This window comes from Mizuhopecten yessoensis, unplaced genomic scaffold, assembly GCF_002113885.1.
Source record: "Mizuhopecten yessoensis strain PY_sf001 unplaced genomic scaffold, ASM211388v2 scaffold8111, whole genome shotgun sequence".
In the NCBI taxonomy this organism is placed as follows: domain Eukaryota; kingdom Metazoa; phylum Mollusca; class Bivalvia; order Pectinida; family Pectinidae; genus Mizuhopecten; species Mizuhopecten yessoensis.
In genome coordinates this window covers 32,732-57,037 of record NW_018407384.1, presented here as the reverse complement: position 1 = coordinate 57,037, position 24,306 = coordinate 32,732, and the positions used below count along the sequence as shown (strand labels likewise).

Genomic DNA, 24,306 nt, shown 5'->3' with positions numbered 1-24,306 from the left:
GTTCCTGGGGAGTTTAGTTTAGTGTAGTTTATATATGTTCATATTTCACAGAAATACTTGGTAGGGGGAGAGGGTCTGCAGGTACATTTTTTATCAGCCTGACCCCTAAGTTAGGGGCCGAAAAGTGTGTGTGTGTGTGTGTGTGTGTGTGTGTGGGGGGGGGGGGGGATTTCAAAAAAAATATTCTTTAGTTATAAAAATGCTAGGTTCAAATACTACCCATAGCTGCAATGACATTTGGGTAGTTTATAAAATTTGATTTTTATGTCTCCCAGGGTCCCCGTTTGCCCCTGAGGAGGGGGTGAAATTTAGTATAGTTTATATAGGAAATAGACATGACAGGCCATATCTTCCATTGTTTAAAAAAAATATTTGTTCATATTTGAGAGAAATACTTATAATGGGAGGAGGGTCTTCTGGTATATTTTTTTTATTAGCCTGACTCCCTAGGGGGCTGAGTTAGGGGCTAAAAAGGGGGGGGGGGGGGGCCGAATTCGGGAAATTTTAAAAAATCTTCTTCTTTAGTTATAAAAATGCTAGGATCAAATACTACCCATAGCTGTAAAGGCATTTGGGTGGTTTCTACAATTTGTGATTTTCATGTCTCCCAGGCCCCCCCGTTTGCCCCTGAGGAGGTGGTGAAATTTAGTATAGTTTATATATGAAATAGACATAATAGGCCATACCTTCCAATGTTTTGAACGGAATTTGCTCATATTTGACAGAAATTCTTGTTAGGGGAGGGAGGTCTGCTGGTATAATATTTATGAGTCTGACCCCTAGGGAGCTGAGTTAGGGGCTTAAAGGGGAGAAATTTGGGAAAATTTATAAAATCTTCTTCTCTAGTTACAAAAATGCCAGGATCAAATACTACCCATAGCTGTAAAAACGTTTGGGTGGTTTATAAAAATTGTGATTTTCATCCCCCCCCCCCCCCGTTTGCCCCTGGTGAGGGTTTGACATTTAGTGTAGTTTATATAGGAAATATACATCATAGGTCATATCTTCCAATGATTTGAACGGAGTTTGCTCATATTTGACAGAAATACTTGTTAGGGGAGGAAGGTCTGCTGGTATAATTTTTGTGACCCTGACCCCCTAGGGGGCTTGGTTTGGGGTGAAAAAGGAAACGAATTTCAAAAATCTACTTCTGCAGTTCCAGAAATGCTAGTATCAAATACTACTCATAGTTGTAAAGGCCTTCGAGTGGTTTATATACTTTGTGATTTGCATGTGCTAGTAAAAGTAACAACCTTAATTCTTTATGAATTATAAAGTCTCCATAGTAACGCTTCCAAGTTCTTACCCTACATGCCTGAAGGGGTTACATATTGGCATAACAGAGCAAATGTAAATATTGTGCCAAGCTTGCTTAAATAACCAGGTGAGCAATACAGGCCCCCTGGGCATATTGTTCTTTGATTGGCGTGCTATTTTTCTCATCTATAAATTAAAAACAATTAAATTAGCAATAATAAGGCAAAGCATGAAAGCTTTAAACTTTGTTATATTTTTTCTTACACTCCTGTGTTTGATAGACAACAACAAAACGACTTTGTCAGGAGTAAAATATATGATGACGGGACGACGAACAATAAAAATTAATGAGAAATTAAAAAGTCAAATGAACAGTTTATATTCACATTCTCAAATTTCGATTAAGAAGACCGTAAGTTCAAAAATCCTTGGTCGTTCATGGTTTATTTTAGGCAATATTTTTTTTGCGATAACAAAACAAAAACAAATGAACAAACCCCATAGTGTATATTACAACTACATGATTGATAGACTGTTCGATCAACATACTTATACTTATTTATCTCCTGGTGTTTATGCATATAAAGATACAGTGTATCATTTGACACATTAAGGCGTAACTAGCTGCTCTGGAAGGATAAGCTTTTTATCAAAAACGTGTAGCACCTGTTATGCATGAAGGTCACCAGCGATCTTAGACACACCTGACGAAACTATAATAACAGCAGTCACTTAGTTTCAAATTAATTGATATATTAGTAAATTGAAAATAAAAAAATTTACTATGCACGTTTTAAAAACAGACAAAAACGAGAGAAAGAACCGGCAGTTAACCTCAAAAAATGAAACATTGCAAAAAGAAGTGGTCTCATTCCAAACAGAACGAAAAAGCTTGCGTGAGGATGTCCAAAGACTAACAGAAACACTCACAATCTCCGGTATGTATTCCTTTTACTTTTTAACAAGGTATTCCTGTAATGAATATCTTCACGTATGATTAAATCAGTGACCTGGGATCTAGTTTCACTTTTGACAGTTTATCTATACAATGCCACAAAACAGACACTCGGGTGGTTGGGTGGCATTGTATAACGCACTTGCCTTTCACCAAGGCGCCCACGTAGGTTTTCTCTGGGTACTCTGCTTTCCTCCCACATTAAGACACCCCTACCCCCAACGCGCTTACATCCGGGCAATCCGGAGTGATTAATAAAGGTTGATATAACATGTTTTATAAAAAAAATGTAAAATAAATTAAGTTTATATTTATAACAGACACTCATGTCAGGTTGTAAACTTGCTATTGATTTAGTTCAGTTGAACGGACATAAAATTAATAGAGAAAACCCTTTCAAACGTTTAATTGCTATATATATGATAGTAGTATATATGTATTTTTTTAGGTTGATCCATTTTTATACACTTGCTCGCCTAAACAGAATTCTTTACCTTACGTTAAAAATGTTAAACGCATTCTTGTAAATTTACAGAAGGAAAAACATACTCTTTGGAACAAACTTTGGAAAAAAAGGAGGAGGAAATACAAAACTTAAAAGATCAGCTACAGAGCGAAAGAGACAAAATGGTCGAAAACGGTAGGTATTTAAGATCAGAGCAGAACTTCAATCGTGCAGACATATGCAATATTTACTAACATACATAAGGAAAGCAACATCAAAGTTTAGGTCATACAGTCGAACCACGTTGTCTCTAAGTGGACGGGGTCGTATGCGAGTTATGCGGGTTCATAAATTTGGTATGAAATTTGCTGTTTGGACATAGCACTAGCAGTTGTTGATTTTATTAATAGCCTATGTTTATAATCAATCGATTAATGATATTCGTAATCAATATAATAAATACAGGTATATAATTTTTCAACAAACACGCTTACAAAAATAGAGTTAGTTACTTCCGAAAAACGTACTATCGTTTAACGCGATCAAAACGATTGGATCATATTGTGAATTTGTTATTAAATGTGGACGAGCCTTGTGATTAAATGTTAGTGCTAGTCTAGATCTTGGCAAAGTCTTTCAATGTCTGTATTTGTATTTGCAAGTCCGTCAAGTTTTACTTCTGAAGTGTTACATTTAACTTTTAATTTTAAAATTCAAACGTGACGCAAACCAGTCAATATCTGGGTTGAACAGCTGGCAGCATATTCGTTCAAAAATATCCTGCTTCAAAGTCCACTCAGTTGAATCATGAACGTTTCTGGACAGATCATCAGTAACAGAATTATCTATTCCTGGGATATGTTGTGCTACTAGAAAAATGGATCTTTGTAAGGCCCATTCCCACAATGACCTAGCTAATCTGTCCATATTCACAGAGCACATGCCTCCCATGTCATTTACATAGGCTACTGCAGTTGTGTTGTCAGTTTTAATCCCTATAAGAACCGAAGAAAGGTGAGAGAAAAATGACTGTAGAGCTAGGAAGATTGCCTTAAGCTCTAAATAATTAATGTGATATTGAGCTTCTCTTTCTGACCATCTCCCACCTGTAGCCTTATCATCATAGTGGCTCCCCATCCAGACAGGGAGGCATCTGTTCCTACCCAAATGGATGGGGCAGGTTGACCTATCGGTTTACCATTGCAAAATCGGACATTATCTATCCACCAAGTTATCTCTATTTTGCTGAATTCAGATAATGTTAACTCAGCATCATAATCGTCCTCGTTTGCTATTAATGATCTAGTCTTTTCCCTCTCCAAGGGCCTGTAATGCAATTGTCCCGGTAACACAGCATTAAACGCGTGTACAATGACTCCAATAAGTGAGGCCAGAACTCTTACAGAAAAAACTGAGCTATATAAGCAAATTTGGGCAAGACTTACCAATTTTTCTATCTTCTCCTCTGTCAGAAAAACTTTAAATTCCTCAGAATCTAGAATCAAACCAAAAAACACCAAGCGTCTCGTTGGATACAATACTGATTTTTCCCGATTTACAGTGTACCCTAGCTTAGTCAGACGCTCCGTCATTACAGACGTGTTTTTTGAAGAATGGTCAAATTTCTGGTCCATTTGAAGGGAGTCGTCAATATAATATGCACATCGAATACCACTGGCCCTAAACTCAGCATTGACAGGTCTCAAAAGCTTGGTGAAGACCCGGGGTGCCGAGGAGAGTCCGAAGGGTAGAACCACCCACTCGTACATCTGACCTCCCCACATAAACCTCAGATATCTACGGTAATCATAATGAATTGGGACACTCAGGTATGCACCCTTCAGATCAATGGATGTTAAATAATCATCCTTTTGGATGAGATCAAGAACTACGTTAAGGTTTTCTTGCTTCAAATGTTTGTATTCAACATACTCATTTAAGTTTTTGATGTTAAATACTGGTCTGAGTTTACCATTTTTCTTAGGCACCGTGAAAATATTGGACAAAAATTGACCGCTACATGGGAGAACAGGAATGACCGCCCCTTTATTTACCAAAGCTTGTATTTCCTGATCCACTAAAATTCTCTCTGAATGTGAGAAAGGGATTTCCTTTGGAACACCAAACTGGATAGGTTCGGAAACAAATTCAATTTGATAACCTACGGTTTGTAACACCCATTGATCTGATGTCAGAGCTTCCCACTCCTTAAGATGCGTATCTAAGGTACTCACCTTGTCTACTGATTGGCCTGTTTGTCCTTCTGTTGATGGGACTGATTGTAGCCTCGTTGTCTGTGATACGGGCTGTACCTTGGTCTTGGCCTGGCGTACTGGCTGTAATAGCGGCCTCCACGCCCCTGGGGCCGCCTCTGGTAGTTTCCCTAGTTCCCCCGGAACCCGGCATTACCATTTCCATAGCTGCCATACCTTCTACCCTGGGGCTGTGTACCTGAACCATACCCAGCATTCCCACCTCCGCTACAAATAGGTAATTTTGATATTTCATTGATGTCTTTAATCTTTTTGGGCAGATCATCCCCAAATAAGAAATTTGTAACGGGCATATCTTGGGCACAAATGCTTTTGTACTTCCTATTGATATTGGGACGCAGGGCATATCTACGTTTGATAGAAAGGGTAAAAAGGGCACTCCCTAGTAAGGCAACAGAATCAGCAATATACCCCTTACATCTAGTCTGTTTTTCTGATGTAGCTTCAGACACAAGAAGCTCTTCCGCTAATTTGAAAAGGGGGACCATCCCAGTAGCCAAAATCTTTTGAACGTCTTGCAGTGCCACATCTGCAGTTTGGGATCTATTTGGTAATTGGGCCCAAATTTCACTATTAACCTTGGGGGCACCCAGGAGGTTACAAACCCCGGTCTGGGGTACTTTTTCACAATGTTATCCATTTTACCGGAATCTGCCTTGTGACTGCAGGCCTTGTTTACTGACCTGGCAAGAGACCCCGATACATTAGGCCCTAAAATCTCCTCTGCCTCATTTTGAGGCACGTTCCAGTCACCCATATCATCCCCATCGTCACATAGACCCTGAAAAATGTCACCCGGCTCATACACACTCCCTTGAGCCGAAACCTCGTCATCTTGGGCTAATTATAATTCCTCCCCAGGACCATACCCATAACTTAAATACTCCTCATGGTCCGCGAATAAATCGCCTGGGTCGAGGGGAATGAGGGGTCTTAGCGAACGGCCATCATTGTTTTCATTTGTGTTCGTCGCCGCCATATTGGACGACGAGGCCGGTCGACCCGGGCCCGACCTGGCGGTGTCTTAGTGGACATTTTAATCATGTTTTTGTTAATAGAACTCAGTGTTTGTTCCAATTTACCAATCCCCAATTGTTGTTTTGTTGGGGGATATTGAACTCAAGTCCCTCGGACTTTTTCTTACTGGCACTGGCAGCGCCAGCTCGGCTACTTTTGGGACGGCCGGGAGGGGCAGACTGAGCGGCTTTCGCCTGTTTTCCACGTCCCCTACCACGAGGGCCAGACGTCGTACCCCGCCTGGAGCGGCGGTGACCAAATATCTCCATATCACTATCTGAGCCACTGGATTCACCAGAGCTATCGGGCAACTCACCCTTATCGGCGAGCTCCTCCTCGTCCGAATTACGTCCCAGCGAGAGGACATCGTCCATCTCGGCCATAATACCTCGTATTATCAAGTCGCCAAACGAAAAGAATTAATAAAAAGTCGGCACGGCGTGCTCAACTATGCAAGCGACAACTCACCAAAATCTAACAAATAGGAACCCACTGCTTGTAATCGACGTCTTCCTTATGAAACACATATGAAATCAAAAAATATTTTCATTTACACTTTTGATACAAAAGACATGCAACTGAAAGATTTCAACTTAAAACGAATAAACTTACAATAAAACTTTCGACTTGGTAAGATGATATACATCTTGAACTTTGTAAAACTTTGTGTGTAAAGCCATGTTTGCTTCGTGTATGTAATGTGTTGCTATACTTTATACTTCAGCTACACATACACAAAATTATGTAACTCTAGAAAAAAGAGGTCAACTTCATAATTAGTTTATAGCTGAGACATTACGTGTACATGTCTTTTAAATGCTTTTTAATAGTTTTTTGAAAGAAATATATTTGTGAGTTGATCCGGAAATTGTGTAAGCTTCCCGATAAGGAAGGGGGAATAATTGTTTTCCATAATATGGATTTACAAATTATCGCTCCTATAAAATTTACAAACGCTTTAGGAAAGCTTTGGCATTTCTGCATAGTTATTTAAAACACTAGAAAAATGATATTCAAGGTGAAAAAAGAACACTATCAATAAAAGTGTTGATAACTACTGTTGAACCTTTCATAAATGAAGAGTCATTGATTGTAGATTTTCCAAAGGACGTGCTAGAAAACTTGACAAGTGACAAAGCAAATCTGATAAGTGACAAAGCCAAACTGATCAATGATCTAGAAAGCATGCAGCAAGACAAACTGAGCATGCAGCAAGAACTGGAAGGGAAAATGACAAAGCTGCAAGAGAAAAAGAAAAAAGCAAAATCTGAAATAGAAAACTTCAGGAAAACGCTCGGTATGTATTGACTATTTTTTAGTTATCTAGCGAGAATCATAAACACTTACATTATTATTGTAAGTGTACATAGTAAAATATGTACTCTCTTATACTAAACAGTTCAAACAATGTTATATACATGAACTTAGTTAAATGTTTTACCATCGAGTAATAACATTTTGATTACTCATTGACAATATTATGTTTGTGTAAAACACAGCGGACTGGTGAATATGTTTTGTTTTTTGCCTAACAAAATTAAGACCTATTTGTGTTTTAAAAGGACGGTTACTTGAATAAGAGGACCCTGATTTGAGGTGAGAGTATGCCTCTTACTTGTGTATATAGCATTATGTTCGTTGTCGATTTGATTTTGCCGTACATATACTTTTGAGGCATTATTATAAATGTACGTTCATACTATTCATATTTTCAAAGTGTTATGATATCATTTCAATACATTTATTTGCTTAAGTTAGCCTTGAGGCGATCCTTTAAATGTTTATGTTAAATGAATATATCATTATAGTTTTTCACTATGCAGATTATTAAGTGTGGGAAGGGCAATCTTTGAGGGGAAAATGCAAATCGGGAGATTTATTTAATTATACAATCTTTATTTTGCCCTTTTGGTACTATATTTACAATGTGGACGAGATACAAAAATAGTTCGCCACGTTTGTCTTAGTCGCGGGTTTTAACAGTATATAGTAAAAGTGTAAAAATATTATTTATGATGGATGCATTAAAATTTGTGATATCACTTTCAATTTAATTATATTTCATTTCTTATTTCGTTTGTTTTATAAAATAGCATTACTTGATTATGTAATATAATATTTGTTTATTTTAGAAATACGTTCTAAATGTTCTTATTAGATTGTACAAATTGATTTTCTTACATATTAAACAACCACAACCTGCATTTGACTGATAGAGCAGCGGGAAGCGTCAGCTATTTTTCTACACGTAAAAATTAGCTTTAGATAATAATAATATTGAATGATATTTAAAATCTCATCGCTCCTTTTTATTAAGTGCAACAGACAAAAGCATTAGTTTTTTAATATAGCGAGGATAGATGAAATAAATAAATGCAAACAATTATAATAATCATTAAAAGCTTTATTTTTCTTTGTGAACTAGAATTCAATAGCTTATCAGGCAATTTGGAAACAGACTGATCGGTTAAAATTGTGTAATCATAAAATTAGTGATGCTATGTAAAACACTGGTCTTCTTTTGTTAATCATTTGATCATTGTATAACATAGTATGGTAATACCCTGAACCCTGTTGAAAAAACCAATAAGGATAACTTCTAATTCTTAAAAAAACGTGGGACACTTGTAATACACATTACGGTATGCATATGTTATACAGAAGCACAGAAAGCAGAACTCAAATTTCTGAAAACGGATAAGGAAAATATGACGAAGGATATAAAAACACTCCCAGAAAATAATGAACAAAACAAAATGCGTTTGAGCGATCTTGAAGAAGAGAAAGCAAAGATGCAGACGACAAATTCAGTCTTACAGCGTCTTATGCTGCTGAAAGTCCTGGATATCCTGTCTCTTAGAGACAATTGTAATAATTCAATGGACAGTAACCTAATGTATTACAATTTATTTCTTTGTAACAGAGTCTCCAAAAATAAATACGGTCATCAATGAATAATATTAAAAAATAATCTTGTATCAACAGATTCAAAAGATGGCGAGGTACTTTCATTGCAACGCGACAATGACTGGCTCAAAACAAAAATGCAAACTCTCAAAGAAGAAAAGGAAACATTACAAAATGATATGACATGTCTGGAAAGTTTTAATGAAGAGTCAAAGTCGAAGAGCAAAGAGTTACATAAGACGATTGGTAAGACATGTCAATATTATTCAATATCCTTTTCTATTATTGCACTTTGTCAAACATGAGCAATACATATCAATGAAATATTAACACTACATCATTTCAACATTCGATCGTAAAGTATCAAACTGACAATCAGTCTGTTTCAAGTAAAGATTAGTTGGTAACATCCCGATTTGTAATATATTCAATTTATAACTATAAAGCTCCCTTTTACAGTTTGGTTTCAACAGCTAAACATATAACGCAATATATCTGTGCCGTTACCGTCAATCTTTTTCTTAAATATTTGTACTGAATTATGCATAGATATCTGAAGAATCGTGCCTAAATTATTATTACTTGAATTAAAGGGCACTGGTTAGAGGCGACAGAATGCCTAATACTTCTATATATATAAACATTATGTTCCTTGTCGATTTGATTTTGCCGTAAATATACATTTGAAGCATTATTATAAATAAACGTTCATACTATGCATACATGCAAAGGGTTATGATGTCCTTTTAATCAATTCAATATTGTTGAATTTGTATTGAGGCAATCGTTTTTAAAATGTTCATGTAAATTGAAAATATCACTATAGTTTGTCACTATACAGACGATTTAGTGAAGGTATGGTAATCGTTGAGGGAAATCTTGAGATTTATTTAATTAAGCAATCCTTATTTTGCTATAGCCATGAGTTCCCCTATTGCTGGCTTATTTACAATGTGGTGGTTATATAAAATAACTCATAACAATAGGCTAAATACAAACGTAATCGCGGGAGAAATAAAAGTATGTAGTAAAGGTTATAAGGGAATAATAGAAAATGATATTTCAAATCTTTTTGCTCCTTTTTATTAAGTACGACAGACAAAAAGACTAGTTGTTAATGAACGCTTATAGTATCTAATTATCATTTTAAAGCTATGCCTACCATTGTAGACTTGCATGGAACAGCTCATTACGCAATTTATCGCTTATAATTATGATGTAATTATACCATTAGTGATGATGATGCTTTTAAAATCTGGTCCGTTTTTTTTATTAATCATTTGATCATTTTATAACATGGTTAGATCCTGAATCCTTTATTCGTAAAAACATACGTGACACTTCTAATACGCATTATGGCATATGCAAATCTTATACAGATGAACAGAAAGAAAAACTCAACTCACTGAAGACCGATAAGGAAAACATAACGAGAGATATGAAAACACTCACGGAAACAAATGAACAACTAAGGAAGAGTTTGAATGCTCTTGAAGAAGAAAAAACAAAGATGCAGACGGACCATGAACATCAGATGGCAGACTTTCGAAAACATAACACCACGTTATCGTCGACAAATTCAGTCTTACAGCAACAAATCAGTAAGTGCTTATTATATTGCTTATCGTATATGTATGATGCTGAAAGTATCTAATTCTGTCTCTTACAGGGCTAAATGAATATGTGAATGGACGATGACTGAATTAGTACTATTTATTTATTTATAACTAGACCTCCAAAAGCAAATCAAGTTATCAATGAGTAATATAGAAATATTTTTGGATCGACAGGTTCAAAAGATGACGAAGTGCTTTCATTGAAACGCGACAATGACAGGCTCGGAACAAAAATGCATACTCTCAAATGTGAGAAGTCATCACAAAAGGATATGAAAGATCTGGAAAGTCTTAATAATGAGCTAAAGGCCAAGAACAAGGAGTTGCATAACGCCATCGGTAAGACGTGTCATTTTCATCCGACATCTTTTCAAGTGTCATGCTCCTTTTTCAAACAAGAGTAATGCATAAAACATTACCACTTCATACCCACTGTTCATGGATCAAACTGACAGTCAACATGTTTAATGAAGGATAAGTAAATAGCATCGCTATTAGTAATATATTCAATCTAGTACTATAAATGTCCTATCTTTATAGTTTTGGTTTCATCATATTTAATCCCTTTTCGTAAGTATATGTACTGATCTGCACATACATATAATGTATATATTATATTTGTAAGCGGCCCTAACGGATGATTACTAGAACTAGAGGACGGTGATTAGAGTTGAGGGTATGCCGTTTACTTTTGTATAATACCACTATGTTCGTTGTCGATTTAATTTTGCCGTACATATACATTTGTGGTATTATTTCAAATGTTCGTTCATACTATGAATATTTGCAAAGGGTTAAGATTTCCCTTCACAATAAAATTAATTGTTGAATTTGCCTTTAGGCGATCCTTTTAGAAAAAACATGTAAAATGAAACTATCATCATAGTTTGTCACTATACAGACGATTTAGTAAGACTATAGCGAGAGAAAAAAACAAAAATGCAAATCAGGAATTTTCAAATCTTGCAATCTTTATTTTTCCCTTCTGCTACTCTATCTACAATGTGAGCTGGAGATAAAAAATAATTAAAAATAATTAATTACATTTTTTTCTAAATACATAATCGTTGGATAAATAACAGTTGTAAAAGTATTAAAACTGTATAGACGAAGGCTGCATTTAACTTTGTACTGTTACTTTTAATTCAATTACAAGTATTTCTTATTTCATTTGTTTTATACAGAAATATTGTTTTACAATGAAACGCAATTTAATTTTTGTCGAAATGTGTTCTAAAAATGTTTCCTTTGAGATTAAACAAATGTTTTTTCTTGCAATTCCAAAACAGAACTCGTATTTGATTAATGGAGCAGCGGAAAATGTCAAGCTATTTACCTTAATAATTAATGAGGATGCAAATAATAATAGGAAAAACTTTTTCAAATCTTTTCGCTCTTTTTTATTATGTATGACGGGCAAAATCACTGGGTTTTTTAACACATAGAGGAAAGACTAAATAAATGAACGCGAAAGTATTTAATTATCAATTTAAAGCTATGCTTTAAATGATGAAAATATACAATTAACGATGTTATTATAAAACTCTCAACCTTGTTAAAAGTTCAATAAGGATACTCATTAATTCGAAAAAAACACCGTAATGTGACACATTTAATAAATCTTCTGGCATCATATGTTATACAGATGCACAAGAATCAGAACACAACTCATTAAAGACCGAAAGGGAAAATATGACGAGTGTTATGAAAACACTCACGGACACAATTGAACAGCTAAGAAAGAGTGTGAGTACTCTTGAAGGAGAAAGGGAAAAAATGCAGACGGACATTGAGCATCAGATGGCAGACTTTCGAAAACATAACACCACGATATCATCGACAAATTCAGTCTTACAGCAACAAATCAGTAAGTGCTTATTATGTTGTTTATCATAACTTGAACATCAACTATAAACGGATCAAACTGACAGTCAACCTTTTGAAATAAAAGTGTGTAGTTAACAACCCGAATTGTAACAAATCCAATCCATATTTATCAAGCTCTTATTGACCTTTTGGTTTCAACAGTTATAAATATAACGCTATAATTATGTTCCGTGATCGTAAATAAATTTTCCATTATTTGTTTACTGTTATATATAAAAATCTGTAGAAACGTTCTTAAAGGATGATTACTTGATTATGAAGATGATTAGACGTGAGGGTATGCCTCTTACTTGTGTATATTAACATTATGTTTGTTGTTGATTCGGTTATACATAACATATATATTTAAGGTATTATTATAAATGTTCGATCATACTATACATATTTGCAACGGGTCATAATGTACTTTCATAAATGTAAATGATGGAATTTGTTTGAAGCGATCGTTTAGATAAACAATCGGTATGTTATATGAAAACATTATTATATGTTGTCTCTATACAGACGAATTAGCGAAGGTTTGGTTATTTGTAAAGGATATTCAAACTTTAAAAGGGTGTAATTCATTTAACTATGCAATCTATAGTTTGCAATCGACATCAGTTCCCTTTTGCTGGTATATTTACATTGTGGTCGAAACGATATCCAAATTCATTAATCACAATAAGCAAAATACCTACATAATCGTGGGATTAAGAATACAGAATAAATCATTACAATAGGCTAAATATCTTAATGATCGCGGAACACACAAAATAGTTCAATGCAAAAAGCTAAAAAAATATATAGTTGCGAGATAATTTTTTTTTACAAAATCATTCATCACAACAGTTGAAATATATACATAATTGACAGCTTGTAGTAAAAGTGTTAGAACTTTATAGACGAAGAATGTTTTATACTTTGTGATTTAATTACAACTATTTCTTATTATTTCATTTTCTTTGAGCTATTGCTTGATTATTTCATTTTTTTGTTGAAATATTATCTAATTTTTATTCCTTTTTGGATCAAACAAATATTTTCTTACATATAAAAAAAAAAAAAAAAAAAAATCCTTTTCGATTAAGGAAGCAATGGAAATGCCATATTGACTATCTACATCTCATTTCCTTTTTATTGAGTAAGACAGACTAAATCGCTGTTATTTAATACACAGCCGAAAGAGTAAATGAAATGAATGCAAAGTTGTTGAATTTTCATTACAGCTATGTTTTATTTGTAAACTAGTATTTGTAAATGATCAATCAACTGTCTTAAATTTGGCAAAAAAAGAATGATCCCTTAAAACAATGTTATTCTAAAATCAATAATGCAACTGATTTTTTGTGAAAAATCCAATTAACTATTTGATCATGTTTCTATAGTGTTTGTATTCGAATAACTGTATTTCCTTTCAACATATTGTATTTACATAAATAACGCAAGCCCTCTCCATATAGTAATGTAGCATTGATTAAGACGCGTCCAATTATGTTTAACAAGTAAGATGATCATTAAATAAACATAGCATTGTAAAACCCCGAACCCAGTTAAAAGTTCAATAAGTATTAACACGTGACGGGAAAATTCAAATACTCATTGTGACATGGATATGTTAAACAGATGCACAAGAATCTGAACTCAACTCACTGAAATCCGATAAGGAAATTGTGACGAGGGATATGAAAACAGTCACGGATAATAATGAACAACTAGGAATGCGCTTGAGTGCTGCTGAGGGAGAGAAAGCAAAGATGAAGACGGACCATGAGCAACAGATGACAGACATTCGACATAATAACTCAGTGTTATCATCGACAAATTCAGTCTTGCAGAGGCAAATCAGTAAGATTTTATCATATTGCTTATCTATCTCCATGATGCTGACAGTTTATAATCCAGTCTTTTACAGGAAAATGAGAATAATTCAATGGGAAGTATTTTAATTATTACAATCTTTTTGTATTTAATAGGACTCCAAATAATACATGAGGTCATCAATGAGTAATATAAAAATATTTCATATCAACAGGTTCAAAAGATGACGAGGTACTTTCATTGAAAAGTGACAATGACAGGCTGAAAGAAAAAATACGTACTCTCAAGGAAGAGAGGAAGACATCCCAGAACAATATCACTGATCTCGAAAATCTACGTGTAAAGCTTGTATCGGAAAGCAGAGAGTTACAGAGCACGATTGGTAAGATGTGTCAACATCCTTTAATGTCCTTTTTTCATTATTGCACTTTTCATCGGACGAGAGCAATAATTCCTTATAAAAGATTAACACTACATTATTTAGATATTCACTAGTAACAGATCAAAGTTACTGTCAACCCGTTAAATATAGAATCATTAGGTAGCATCCTTGTTTGTAACATATTCCGTTTATAACTATAGCTCTTATAGTTTTGTTTTTGGACCGAAGGGTAACGGGTTCGACTCACATCACGGCACTGTGCTTACTCCACTTGTTCCAGTCATCTCAGCTGTAAATGAGTACGTGGTTGAGCAGTGCTAAAATTGTAGAATGCTAGCTGTGAGCGCCGAAATGGCAGCACCGGATGCTCCCTAGAGAATTTAGAAAGGTATTTGCTGGTTGCAAAGTTCCCGTAACCACGGATAATAATGTGTGAACGGCTTTGAGACGACCTACGAACTAGGCTGTGATAAAGCGGTATATAAAAACCTCGAATTATTATAACTAGCATTATTTATACGTTTCGTTTCAACAGTTGTGATTACAATGCAAAATTACCTTTCCGTGATCGTAATATTGTTTTCGGAAATATTCATACTGAACTGTACATAACTATTTGAGGAGGCGTTTCTAATAGGTAATTACTTAAATTAGAGGACGATGATTAGAGGATAGAGTATGCATATCTACATTGTGTACGTTGTCGATTTGATTTTGCTGAACTTCTATGTTTAAGACATTGTTAGATTGCATTAAATCCGTTCTTTCCATGATCTGCTGATTACACACACGTGCAGCACGGCTCCATTTTACCTATACTTGTGGACGTCAATTTTAGTACTATTGAATCAGGGTTACTTTCATATTGAGACCCTGTTACTAAAGAAGTGGAATAAATGGTATTAGGGTGCTGAATAATTCATAAGATGCGTTGATCAATCTTGAACGGATGCTCAAAAAGTTTCTTCTATAAAAACTTCTGACTTTTCGACTCTGTACACTACCATACCACATACCAAGCTAAAGAAATGTATTTGGTCTCTTCTGATGATAGCTTTCATTTTCTTGGATGTAACCTCCTTACATCCCGTACCTTTGATGTTTACATGTCGCATTTGATTCGGTGTTCCAAATATAGCTCTGAATATCATGACTTACGTGATAGATGTCGACTGCTGACGGATAAACTAGGGTTTCCAATGATACAGGTTGATGAAATACTATGGACAAGATTTATGATTGTCTTCGTTATTTCGCTAGGGAAATTTCTTCGTGTGATATGAAGGTCTCTGCTTTTGATTATGTTCAATAGTGCGCTTTGTGTTTTTTGCTTTTACTGCCCGAGTTCAGTATGTAAGGACGTGGCATTGCCTCGATTAGACCTTGGTTTTCATGGCGGGTGTCATCGATGAAGCAGAGACACTTACTCTTCCTGAACACCCGGTCTTGTTCTTTTAAATCTTTTCTTAGCCCTAATGTAATCGTTTTTGAGTTAGAATTATAATATTCTGAACACTTTGGTATTCCTTTTTTTTTCACTAATCTTTGTTACTTCTGTCTTCAGAAATTTTCCAGAAAAATATATATATGTCTGAAACATTCTCACCAAAGACCAATCAAACTGTAATTTTTTAATTCAAAGTTGAACAAACTCCTCCCTTAAGTCACACCAAAGTTAGCAACTTAAATCAAGGGAAACATTATACATTTATTTTCCTTACTGTAGGGGTTATAAATGAATGACTTTAAAATTGTTAATATAAATAAATGTACACTAAAGTAATTAGAAGTACTCTGTTTGGGGTATTCTGTGTATTAATCTAACATTGGAGATACAGTGTATGTTGATGTTCCAAAATCATTCTGATTATTAATACAAATTTCGTTTTATTAAATGAATGCTTATAACTGTGAGGATGCTACATGGCTTTATTCTATCATTTATTCATTGATTTTGCAACATAACGATAGGGTTAGGACAAGGGACACTCTTGACTTTGATGTCAGGATCATTGTATAATGTCACAAGTTGATATAAACAGGCATCCCTTTGATAATAGTCTATACTATAATTATTCTCATTTACATCAATGAATAAAGGTAAATAAAAGTGTACATTAAAATACATGTGATACTTCCTCTTTTATAATGAATCACACAAGCATACCTTTTCATATATTCAGATTATATTACTCATCTCATTAACATATTAATGATTTTACTGCTATCATGTCAACCCGAGTATGAAAAGCTTGCTGTTCAATTATATAAAAACAACGAAATGTGACGAGATGGAAATATTGTTGATGAACCTTATTATACGATTTTTTGTTTTCTTGAAAGGTACAAAAGATAACCTTATACAATCCCTGGAAACTCAAAGCAAAGATCATGCAAAGGATTTGAAGAAGTTGGAGAGAGAAAAGGAACAACTCAAAACAGAAATTAGGAAACACGGGGAAGATAATGATCGTTTGACAAAGAATGTACGGCTGCTTGAGGAAAAAAATGCTGAACTCACAAAAAAAGTAACAACCCTTGAAAAAGAAAAGGGCAACATGACAAGAAACATAGATGATCCTAATCGTTTAACGATGAATTTGACGGAACTAAACGCAGAAAGAGAACAACTGACAACAGATCTTAGGAAACAGAAGGAAAAAAATGAACAGTTATCAAAGAATGTTAAGACGCTTGAGGACGAAAAACATCAACTTACAAACGGAGAAACGTTACTTAAAAAAGAAAAAGAGAACACGAAAAGAAATATAACAACACTAGAAAGAGAAAAGGAACAACTGACAATGGATTTGAGAAAACATGAAGAAACCACAGAACTGTTATCAAGGAATGTAAAGACGCTTAAGAAAGACAAGAAAGAATTCACAGACAGAGTAGTTGCTCTTGAGAGAGAGAAAGAAAGCATGGCAAGAAATATAAGGACACTAGAAACAGAACAGGAACAACTGACAACGGATCTTAGAAAACATGAAGAAACCAAGGAACTGTTACCAAAGAATGTAAAGACGCTTGAGAAAGACAGGAAACAACTCACAGACAGATTAGTTGCTCTTGAGAGAGAGAAAGCAAGCATGGCAAGAAATATAAGGACACTAGAAACAGAACAGGAACAACTGACAACGGATCTTAGAAAACACGAAGAAACAAAGGAACTGTTATCAAAGAATGTAAAGACGCTTGAGAAAGACAAGAAACAACTCACAGACAGAGTAGTTGTTCTTGAGAGAGAGAAAGAAAGCATGGCAAAAAATATAAGGACACTAGAAACAGAACAGGAACAACTGACAACGGATCTTAGAAAACATGAAGAAACCAAGGAACTGTTATCAAAGAATGTTAAGACGCTTGAAGAGGAAAAGAAAGAGCTCATAAACGGAGTAACGGCACTTAAAAGAGAAAAAGAAAACGTGACAAGAAATATAACGACACTAGAAGCAGAAAAGGAACAGCTGACAAAGGATCTAAAGGAATATGAAGAAAATAAGGAACTGTTATCAAGGAATGTAAATACGCTTGAGAAAGACAAGAAACACCTCACAAACAGAGTAATGGCTCTTGAAAGAGAGAAAGGAAGCATGGCAAGAAATATAACGATACTGGAAACAGAAAAAAACCGACTGACTATGGATTTTGGGACGCTTGCGGGAGAAAAGGAAAGTTTGGCCAATAATCTGGGGACACTCGAAGAAGAGAAAATATCAATGGAAACGAACTATGAGCTAAAGCTAACAGAACTCAGGGATTTGCAACATGAAAATCGTAAGTATAAAACATAATCTGATTCTTATATATATTGGTGTGAAAAAATATCAGTACTTTGGTGAACGCCTTCTGCAAAAGTGATATTTTAACAAAGTGCTGCTCTTATTTTAACAACAGGTATTCATCATAGGAACCTGATCAAAGTTTAGACATAAGTTGTTTTCATCTCCTCTAACAAATAGGAGAACACGTTTGATCAGAGCATGAGTAACGTTTAAGACCTCTGACAACCTGTACCAATATTTGAATCAATTAAGATTAATTAAGAGTCATAACTAAATTATAACATACTTATTGCAATAAATATTACATATGTTCTGTATCCATAGGTTTAAAGGAGGAGGAAAACCACCAAATGAAAATGGAGATTTTAGAATTAAAGACACCAAAAAAGAAATCTATCGGTGAGTTCATTACACTTACGAACATCATACCATATGTATACGATTCCAAAACGCCTGCTGTTGCTTCCAGTGTTTTATTGGTTTAATGATGTCTATTTTTTTCTTTTCTTTTTTCTTTTGTTTCTGTAATGTTCTCTCGCAAACGTTTTTTTTCTTAATTTTCTTTGTGCCTTTTCATACATTTGCATGATATAAAAATGTACTTCTAGAGTGCAAATGACTCTAAGGGTTATGAAAACATGTGTTTATAAAGCATAGGACCAGTAGCCGTATTAAAACATTAGGCCTAGTACGACACATATTGTATGCCTCAAATCAGCGGTGTATATGCCTGCTCTTTGTTTTCTTAAGATACATGCTTAACTTTCTGTTATGTTCTTGATGTATCGACCATAAGTGATCTCTTTATCCTTCTGTCACAGTTTTGGGAGTGAGATACGGCAGTTCCATAGGAAAGACAATGGTGGATATGGTTACAAGAGAACTGACGAAAGGTTTAGAGCAGATGATAGACACAACAAAATTCGACCTGACCATTAAACTTTATCAGAAAGCATCAGAAACCTCGAAAGGTCCAATGGTCGTGCTATGTTTGAACATATCAAGTGTTGGAACAAATATACAAGACGCACTAGCAGGAATTGAAGGTAACACTATACTACTGGGGTATATGATACGATGTAGACATAGCTGCCATTCAGCACAATAAGGTTACATCTGGTCACACAATAAGATCCAGGTAAATAATAGTACGTATGTTAAGAGAGGCACAGAGGGGAGAAAAATATGTTAAAAAAGAATATTCTCCAGGTATAAGATTACCTTTATAATGGATTTCCATTTTGGATGGAAATCCCTATTGTTATTGTTATGTTTTTTATTCTTCTTATTATTATTATTAATCTTCTTCTTCTTCTTATTTCCAGAGAAGTTTATCGCAATAACGAACAAAGATGTTATGTTCATATTTCAGCACATGATAAATGACAACGATCGCGTGACACCCGAACAAAAATCAAGATAATAAATTTAAAGGTCAAGGTCACAGATCTATAAATAGAGATTTAACGTTTTTCGAACGACCATAACTTTAAAATCAATTGTTGCACTGCATGTACACTTGGTCGGGGCTTACCGTTCCCCATGACATGTTATCAGAGGAAAATGTCAAGTTCAAGGCCTCGCTATGGGGTCAAATATTGGTCAAAAATGAAAATCTAAAAAATAGTATTTTTTTCACAACTAAAAGAACACGATCTAAGGATGGCATGTTGAAAGCTTCAAGGTCATAGCATCAAAAATGACGAAGATATGCAACTTTGAAAAATGTTCATTTTCCAGCCAAAATTCAAATTTTCAAAACAAATACACTTTAATCTCCTCTCCTCCGTATTCTTAAGGCCTACATGGTTGATATTCAGCATTTACATAGCATGTATTATTGACTACAAAAAGAACGCATATACAATTTTAAGTACAATACAATAGAAAATTTAACTAGTATTTGATGTAAACCGTGGCAGTAGTTTTGCAATTATAAATTTATCATATGATTACCAATGTCATTTGCTTTGTTTTTGAATCCCTGAAATACGACCTGTTGCTACGTCATAATTGATCAGAAAAGGATGTTAGAGACGTCATGATTATCTGACGTCACTGATGAGACATTATAATTTTAGTGAAGATGGCATATTATATGCGCTCAAAAATAATCTAGAAAGGGGTGTTTCGTAACATTCGCAAAACTTCTTGATAGTGCGATAAAAAGGCATATTAAATGCTTATTTATTATATATGATAATTATGGGATTGTAAATGGATTTATCACTTTAAGTCTCCAGAAGCTTTTGAAACGCATATTAAAGAAAAATGAATTTGGATCTTATATCTGTTTCTGAAATATATTATATTTTCATCAGTTGGCAGTGATGTCATGGTGGTGGTGCTTCACCATACAAGTAAAGAGAACTTTTCGTATCTGACACCTGCGAGTCTTCGTGTAAAGGGGAAGGAATTCAGAAAGCTTGGTGCTATCCTGGACATGGTCTTTAGCAGTGACAGCGGGCTGTATGATTGTGACCTGAACACCACAACCATTGACAAGTTGGCAACGATTCTGATGAAACGCTAACGACATATTTTGTAAGGAAAACCAAAGACGTAAAACAGGGACACTGATGACGTCAAAAATTGACTTAAAAGAATAAGTTAATAGTTAAGTATTTTTCTCTCTTCCTTTTTGCTTTTCCATCTAAATTTAAGATTTCTAACGAAACAGCTTTAGTGGAGCATGCTGTTAAAAACCGCGTACATTCGTCCACACTCCATTCGAGTTTAATGAAATATTGTAGCTCTTATTTTTAAATTTTTGGAATCTCTCTTTATGAGCTTATAAAATATTTTTTCGTTTTACATGAGTTGTTTTGTGTCAAATGAAAGTATTCATCATACTTGTGTTAAACACGTTTGATTTAAAATATGAAACATATCAAATGCAGTCAATGTTTAACATACAAACAGTTGTTCCTCTGTGTGGATATGTGATATTGCTGGAGCCTTTGTTGCGTTTAGTGTTATAAGCAAATAATCAGTCAGCTAGAGGTTTTATGGCTATGCAAACTTTTTATGGTTTGGAATTTGCTTAGCAGTGGTTTTTTTTTTATTGTAGAAATGCCAAATATTTTACATTCTGTTTTATGCTTATGCTTTATGCTTTACACTTAAAAATCTCACTTTAAATAAGAAATTCGTCACAAATGATATGTGTGTAAACCGATGTTACCCGCGAATAGAGTGTACTATCAATCATATTTTGCCATTTGTACATTTAAGTTATATCAGTCAAGTGTCTTGATTTTTGTGCACATCGATTGCCTAAATGTATAAAAGTGATTTTAAGCCTTTGTTTTTGTTCCACAATTATAACTATTACTTTTATCCATATGTTGTAAAGCGCTTTAGAGTAATTTTACACATTATATAGGGCGCTATATAAGTGTTGTATATTATCATTATTATTTTTAACAAACAATATATGCATGGCTAACTAACATTGTGTGTGATAAGCATGGGATGGTATTTTTCTTTGGCGGAGGAGATAATAATAGGTATAGTCCCAAAGACACCTCCTTCCAGCACTTCTCACTATAACCGACAGACGCAGGGTTTAACAGGTGGTTTGTATAGGCATTGATTGTCACATATAATCGGGTTGTTAGTTGTTTATCTGTTGTGTACACCAGTCAACAGGTGGTTTGTGTAGGCAGTGATTGTCACATATAATCGGGTTGTTAGTGGTTTATCTGTTGTGTACACCCGTCAACAGGTGGTTTGTATAGGCAGTGATTGTCACATAGAACCAGTTATGTTAGTTGCAAGGGTATTATGCTTCTATATGTTTTGTGTTGTTGTTGTTGAGTTTTATGTGTCATTTGTCTGTGTGGGAGGTTATTTACTTAAATACCATAACTGATAAGAAATGGGGTCAAGTACAGGATCACCTAAGGGTGTGCTTTGGTAATTTCTGGAGAAGTGATCATGGCTAATTTTGAGATATTGTCTTTGAATGTCAGGGGGTTGTGTTCATGTAAAAGAAAAAGAGTTGATCTGTTTAATTGGATAAAAGCAAAGAAAAAATCAGTTGTGTTTTTGCAGGAAACGCATAGTTGTGGAGAAATTGAAACCTAGTGGGAAGATGAATGGGGTGGTAAAGGTATTTTTAGTCATGGAAGTACATCAAGTGCAGGAGTAGCAATTTGTTTTGGATATGAAACATATATTGAGATACATAGTAAAATTATAGACTCAGATGGAAGATACATTATATTAGATGTTTCACTTAATGGAACCAGGGTAACATTAATAAATTTATATGGGCCGAATGATGATTAGCCAAATTTCTTTGAAATTATATATAGAAGAATCAGATTGATTTCAAATACTAAAATAATGGGAGGGGACTGGAATTTGGTACAGGATATGGAAAAAGATACACATAATATTATGCATGAGAGTCATAGACTAGCCAGAGAACTAATTGATAAGAATATGGAAGAATTTGAATTATTTGACGTTTGGAGAATCCAAAATCCTGAGAAAAAAATGTACACATGGCGAAGGAAAAACCCAATTAAACAAAGTCGGTTAGACTACTTCTTAGTTTCACAAGATTTACTTAACATTGTTACAAACTCTAGTATCACACCCGGTTATAAGACTGACCATTCCTGTATATCACTAGCTTGCATTAATAAAGAAAATATGAGAGGAAAGGGGTATTGGAAATTTAAATCAAAATTATTAAATGATAAGAATTGGGTGGATTAAGCAAACCAATGCATTAGGGACACAATAGAAGAGTACCTGATAGAGGGGGATTTAGATGCATTAGAGAATATAAATTTAAGGGTAAATGACCAAATGATGTTTGAAATAATCAAAATGAAGATTAGAAGCCTAACAATAGAGTACTCAATTCAAATTTCAAAAGAAAAGAAAAAGAAAGAAAGGATGATCTCTGAAAAAATACAAAACATTGAGAAATTAATGAACAGTCAACCTACTAACCAGTTATACGAAGCATAAGAAAAAGAATATAAGGAAGGAAAAGACTGAAGGAATCATTATTGGATCAAAGGTTACATGGTATGAGAAAGGGGAAAAAGGTTCAGATTTTTTTTGTAATCTTGAAAAACAAACCTATTTGAATAAAACTATAACTGAATTGATAAATGAAAATGGAAAACATATTACAGATACAACAGAAATACTTGAAGAAGAAAAACAGATTTTTTAAAAATCTTTATACAAGTAAAATGGCATGCAATAATGATTCACCTCTATTTAATCATGGGAAACATTTACAACAGGTAGAAAAGGAAAGTTGTGAAGGTCTGATTACAATTGATGAATGTAGTAAAGTACTAGCTAATATGAAAAATGGAAAAAGTCCGGGATCGGAGGGGTTTACCAGTGAGTTTTACAAACAAACAAAATTTGGAAGGATTTGAAATATTTTGTATATAAATCTATAAATTATGCATATACTCATGACTCATTATCAGAATTTCAAAACCAGGGAAATATAACATGTATTCCAAAAGAATCCAAAGACAGAAGATTTATAAAAAACTGGAGACCTTTAACTTTAATTAATACTGACTATAAAATTGCTTCTTCTGCTATAGCAAACCGGTTTAAAACAGTACTGCCTTCATTTATAAATGATACACAGAAAGGCTTTATGAGGAATAGATTTATTGGAGAAAATAAAAAATTAGTATATGATATAATGCATGAATTAGAAAAAAAAACATATGTCTGGTTTATTGCTACTTGTTGATTTTGAAAAAGCCTTTGACTCGATAGAATGGAGTTTTATTCATAGGTCTTTAAAATCTTTCAATTTTGGTGAATCTTTGATTAAATGGATACATATTTTCTATCATAATGCAAAAAGCAGAATAATTAATAATGGGTATTTTTCATCATTTTTGGATGTACAACGTGGATGTAGACAAGGGGATCCCATCTCCCCATATCTATTCCTGATAGGTGTTGAAATTTTGGCTATACAAT

At 34.3% G+C, this 24,306-nt stretch overlaps 1 protein-coding gene across 4 annotated transcripts in view; it reads left to right on the top strand.

The window, feature by feature from the left end:
- LOC110454905 (myosin-11-like) overlaps positions 1–21,069 on the top strand; it is a 33,248-nt gene extending 12,179 nt beyond the window's left edge. For 3 of the 4 annotated variants that reach the window (XM_021504695.1, XM_021504694.1, XM_021504693.1), the window contains 13 exons: positions 2,061–2,195; positions 2,748–2,852; positions 7,044–7,244; positions 8,933–9,100; positions 10,234–10,455; positions 10,645–10,809; positions 12,116–12,337; positions 13,963–14,184; positions 14,372–14,539; positions 16,883–18,319; positions 18,652–18,726; positions 19,149–19,373; positions 20,649–21,069. In XM_021504695.1, the coding sequence (XP_021360370.1) occupies positions 2,061–2,195; positions 2,748–2,852; positions 7,044–7,244; positions 8,933–9,100; positions 10,234–10,455; positions 10,645–10,809; positions 12,116–12,337; positions 13,963–14,184; positions 14,372–14,539; positions 16,883–18,319; positions 18,652–18,726; positions 19,149–19,373; positions 20,649–20,860 (3,557 nt within the window). In that variant the 3' untranslated portion in view covers positions 20,861–21,069. The remainder of the gene's footprint in view (positions 1–2,060; positions 2,196–2,747; positions 2,853–7,043; positions 7,245–8,932; positions 9,101–10,233; positions 10,456–10,644; positions 10,810–12,115; positions 12,338–13,962; positions 14,185–14,371; positions 14,540–16,882; positions 18,320–18,651; positions 18,727–19,148; positions 19,374–20,648) is intronic. The other variant, XM_021504696.1, reaches the window with a different exon arrangement.
- Positions 21,070–24,306: the final 3,237 nt, after the last annotated feature.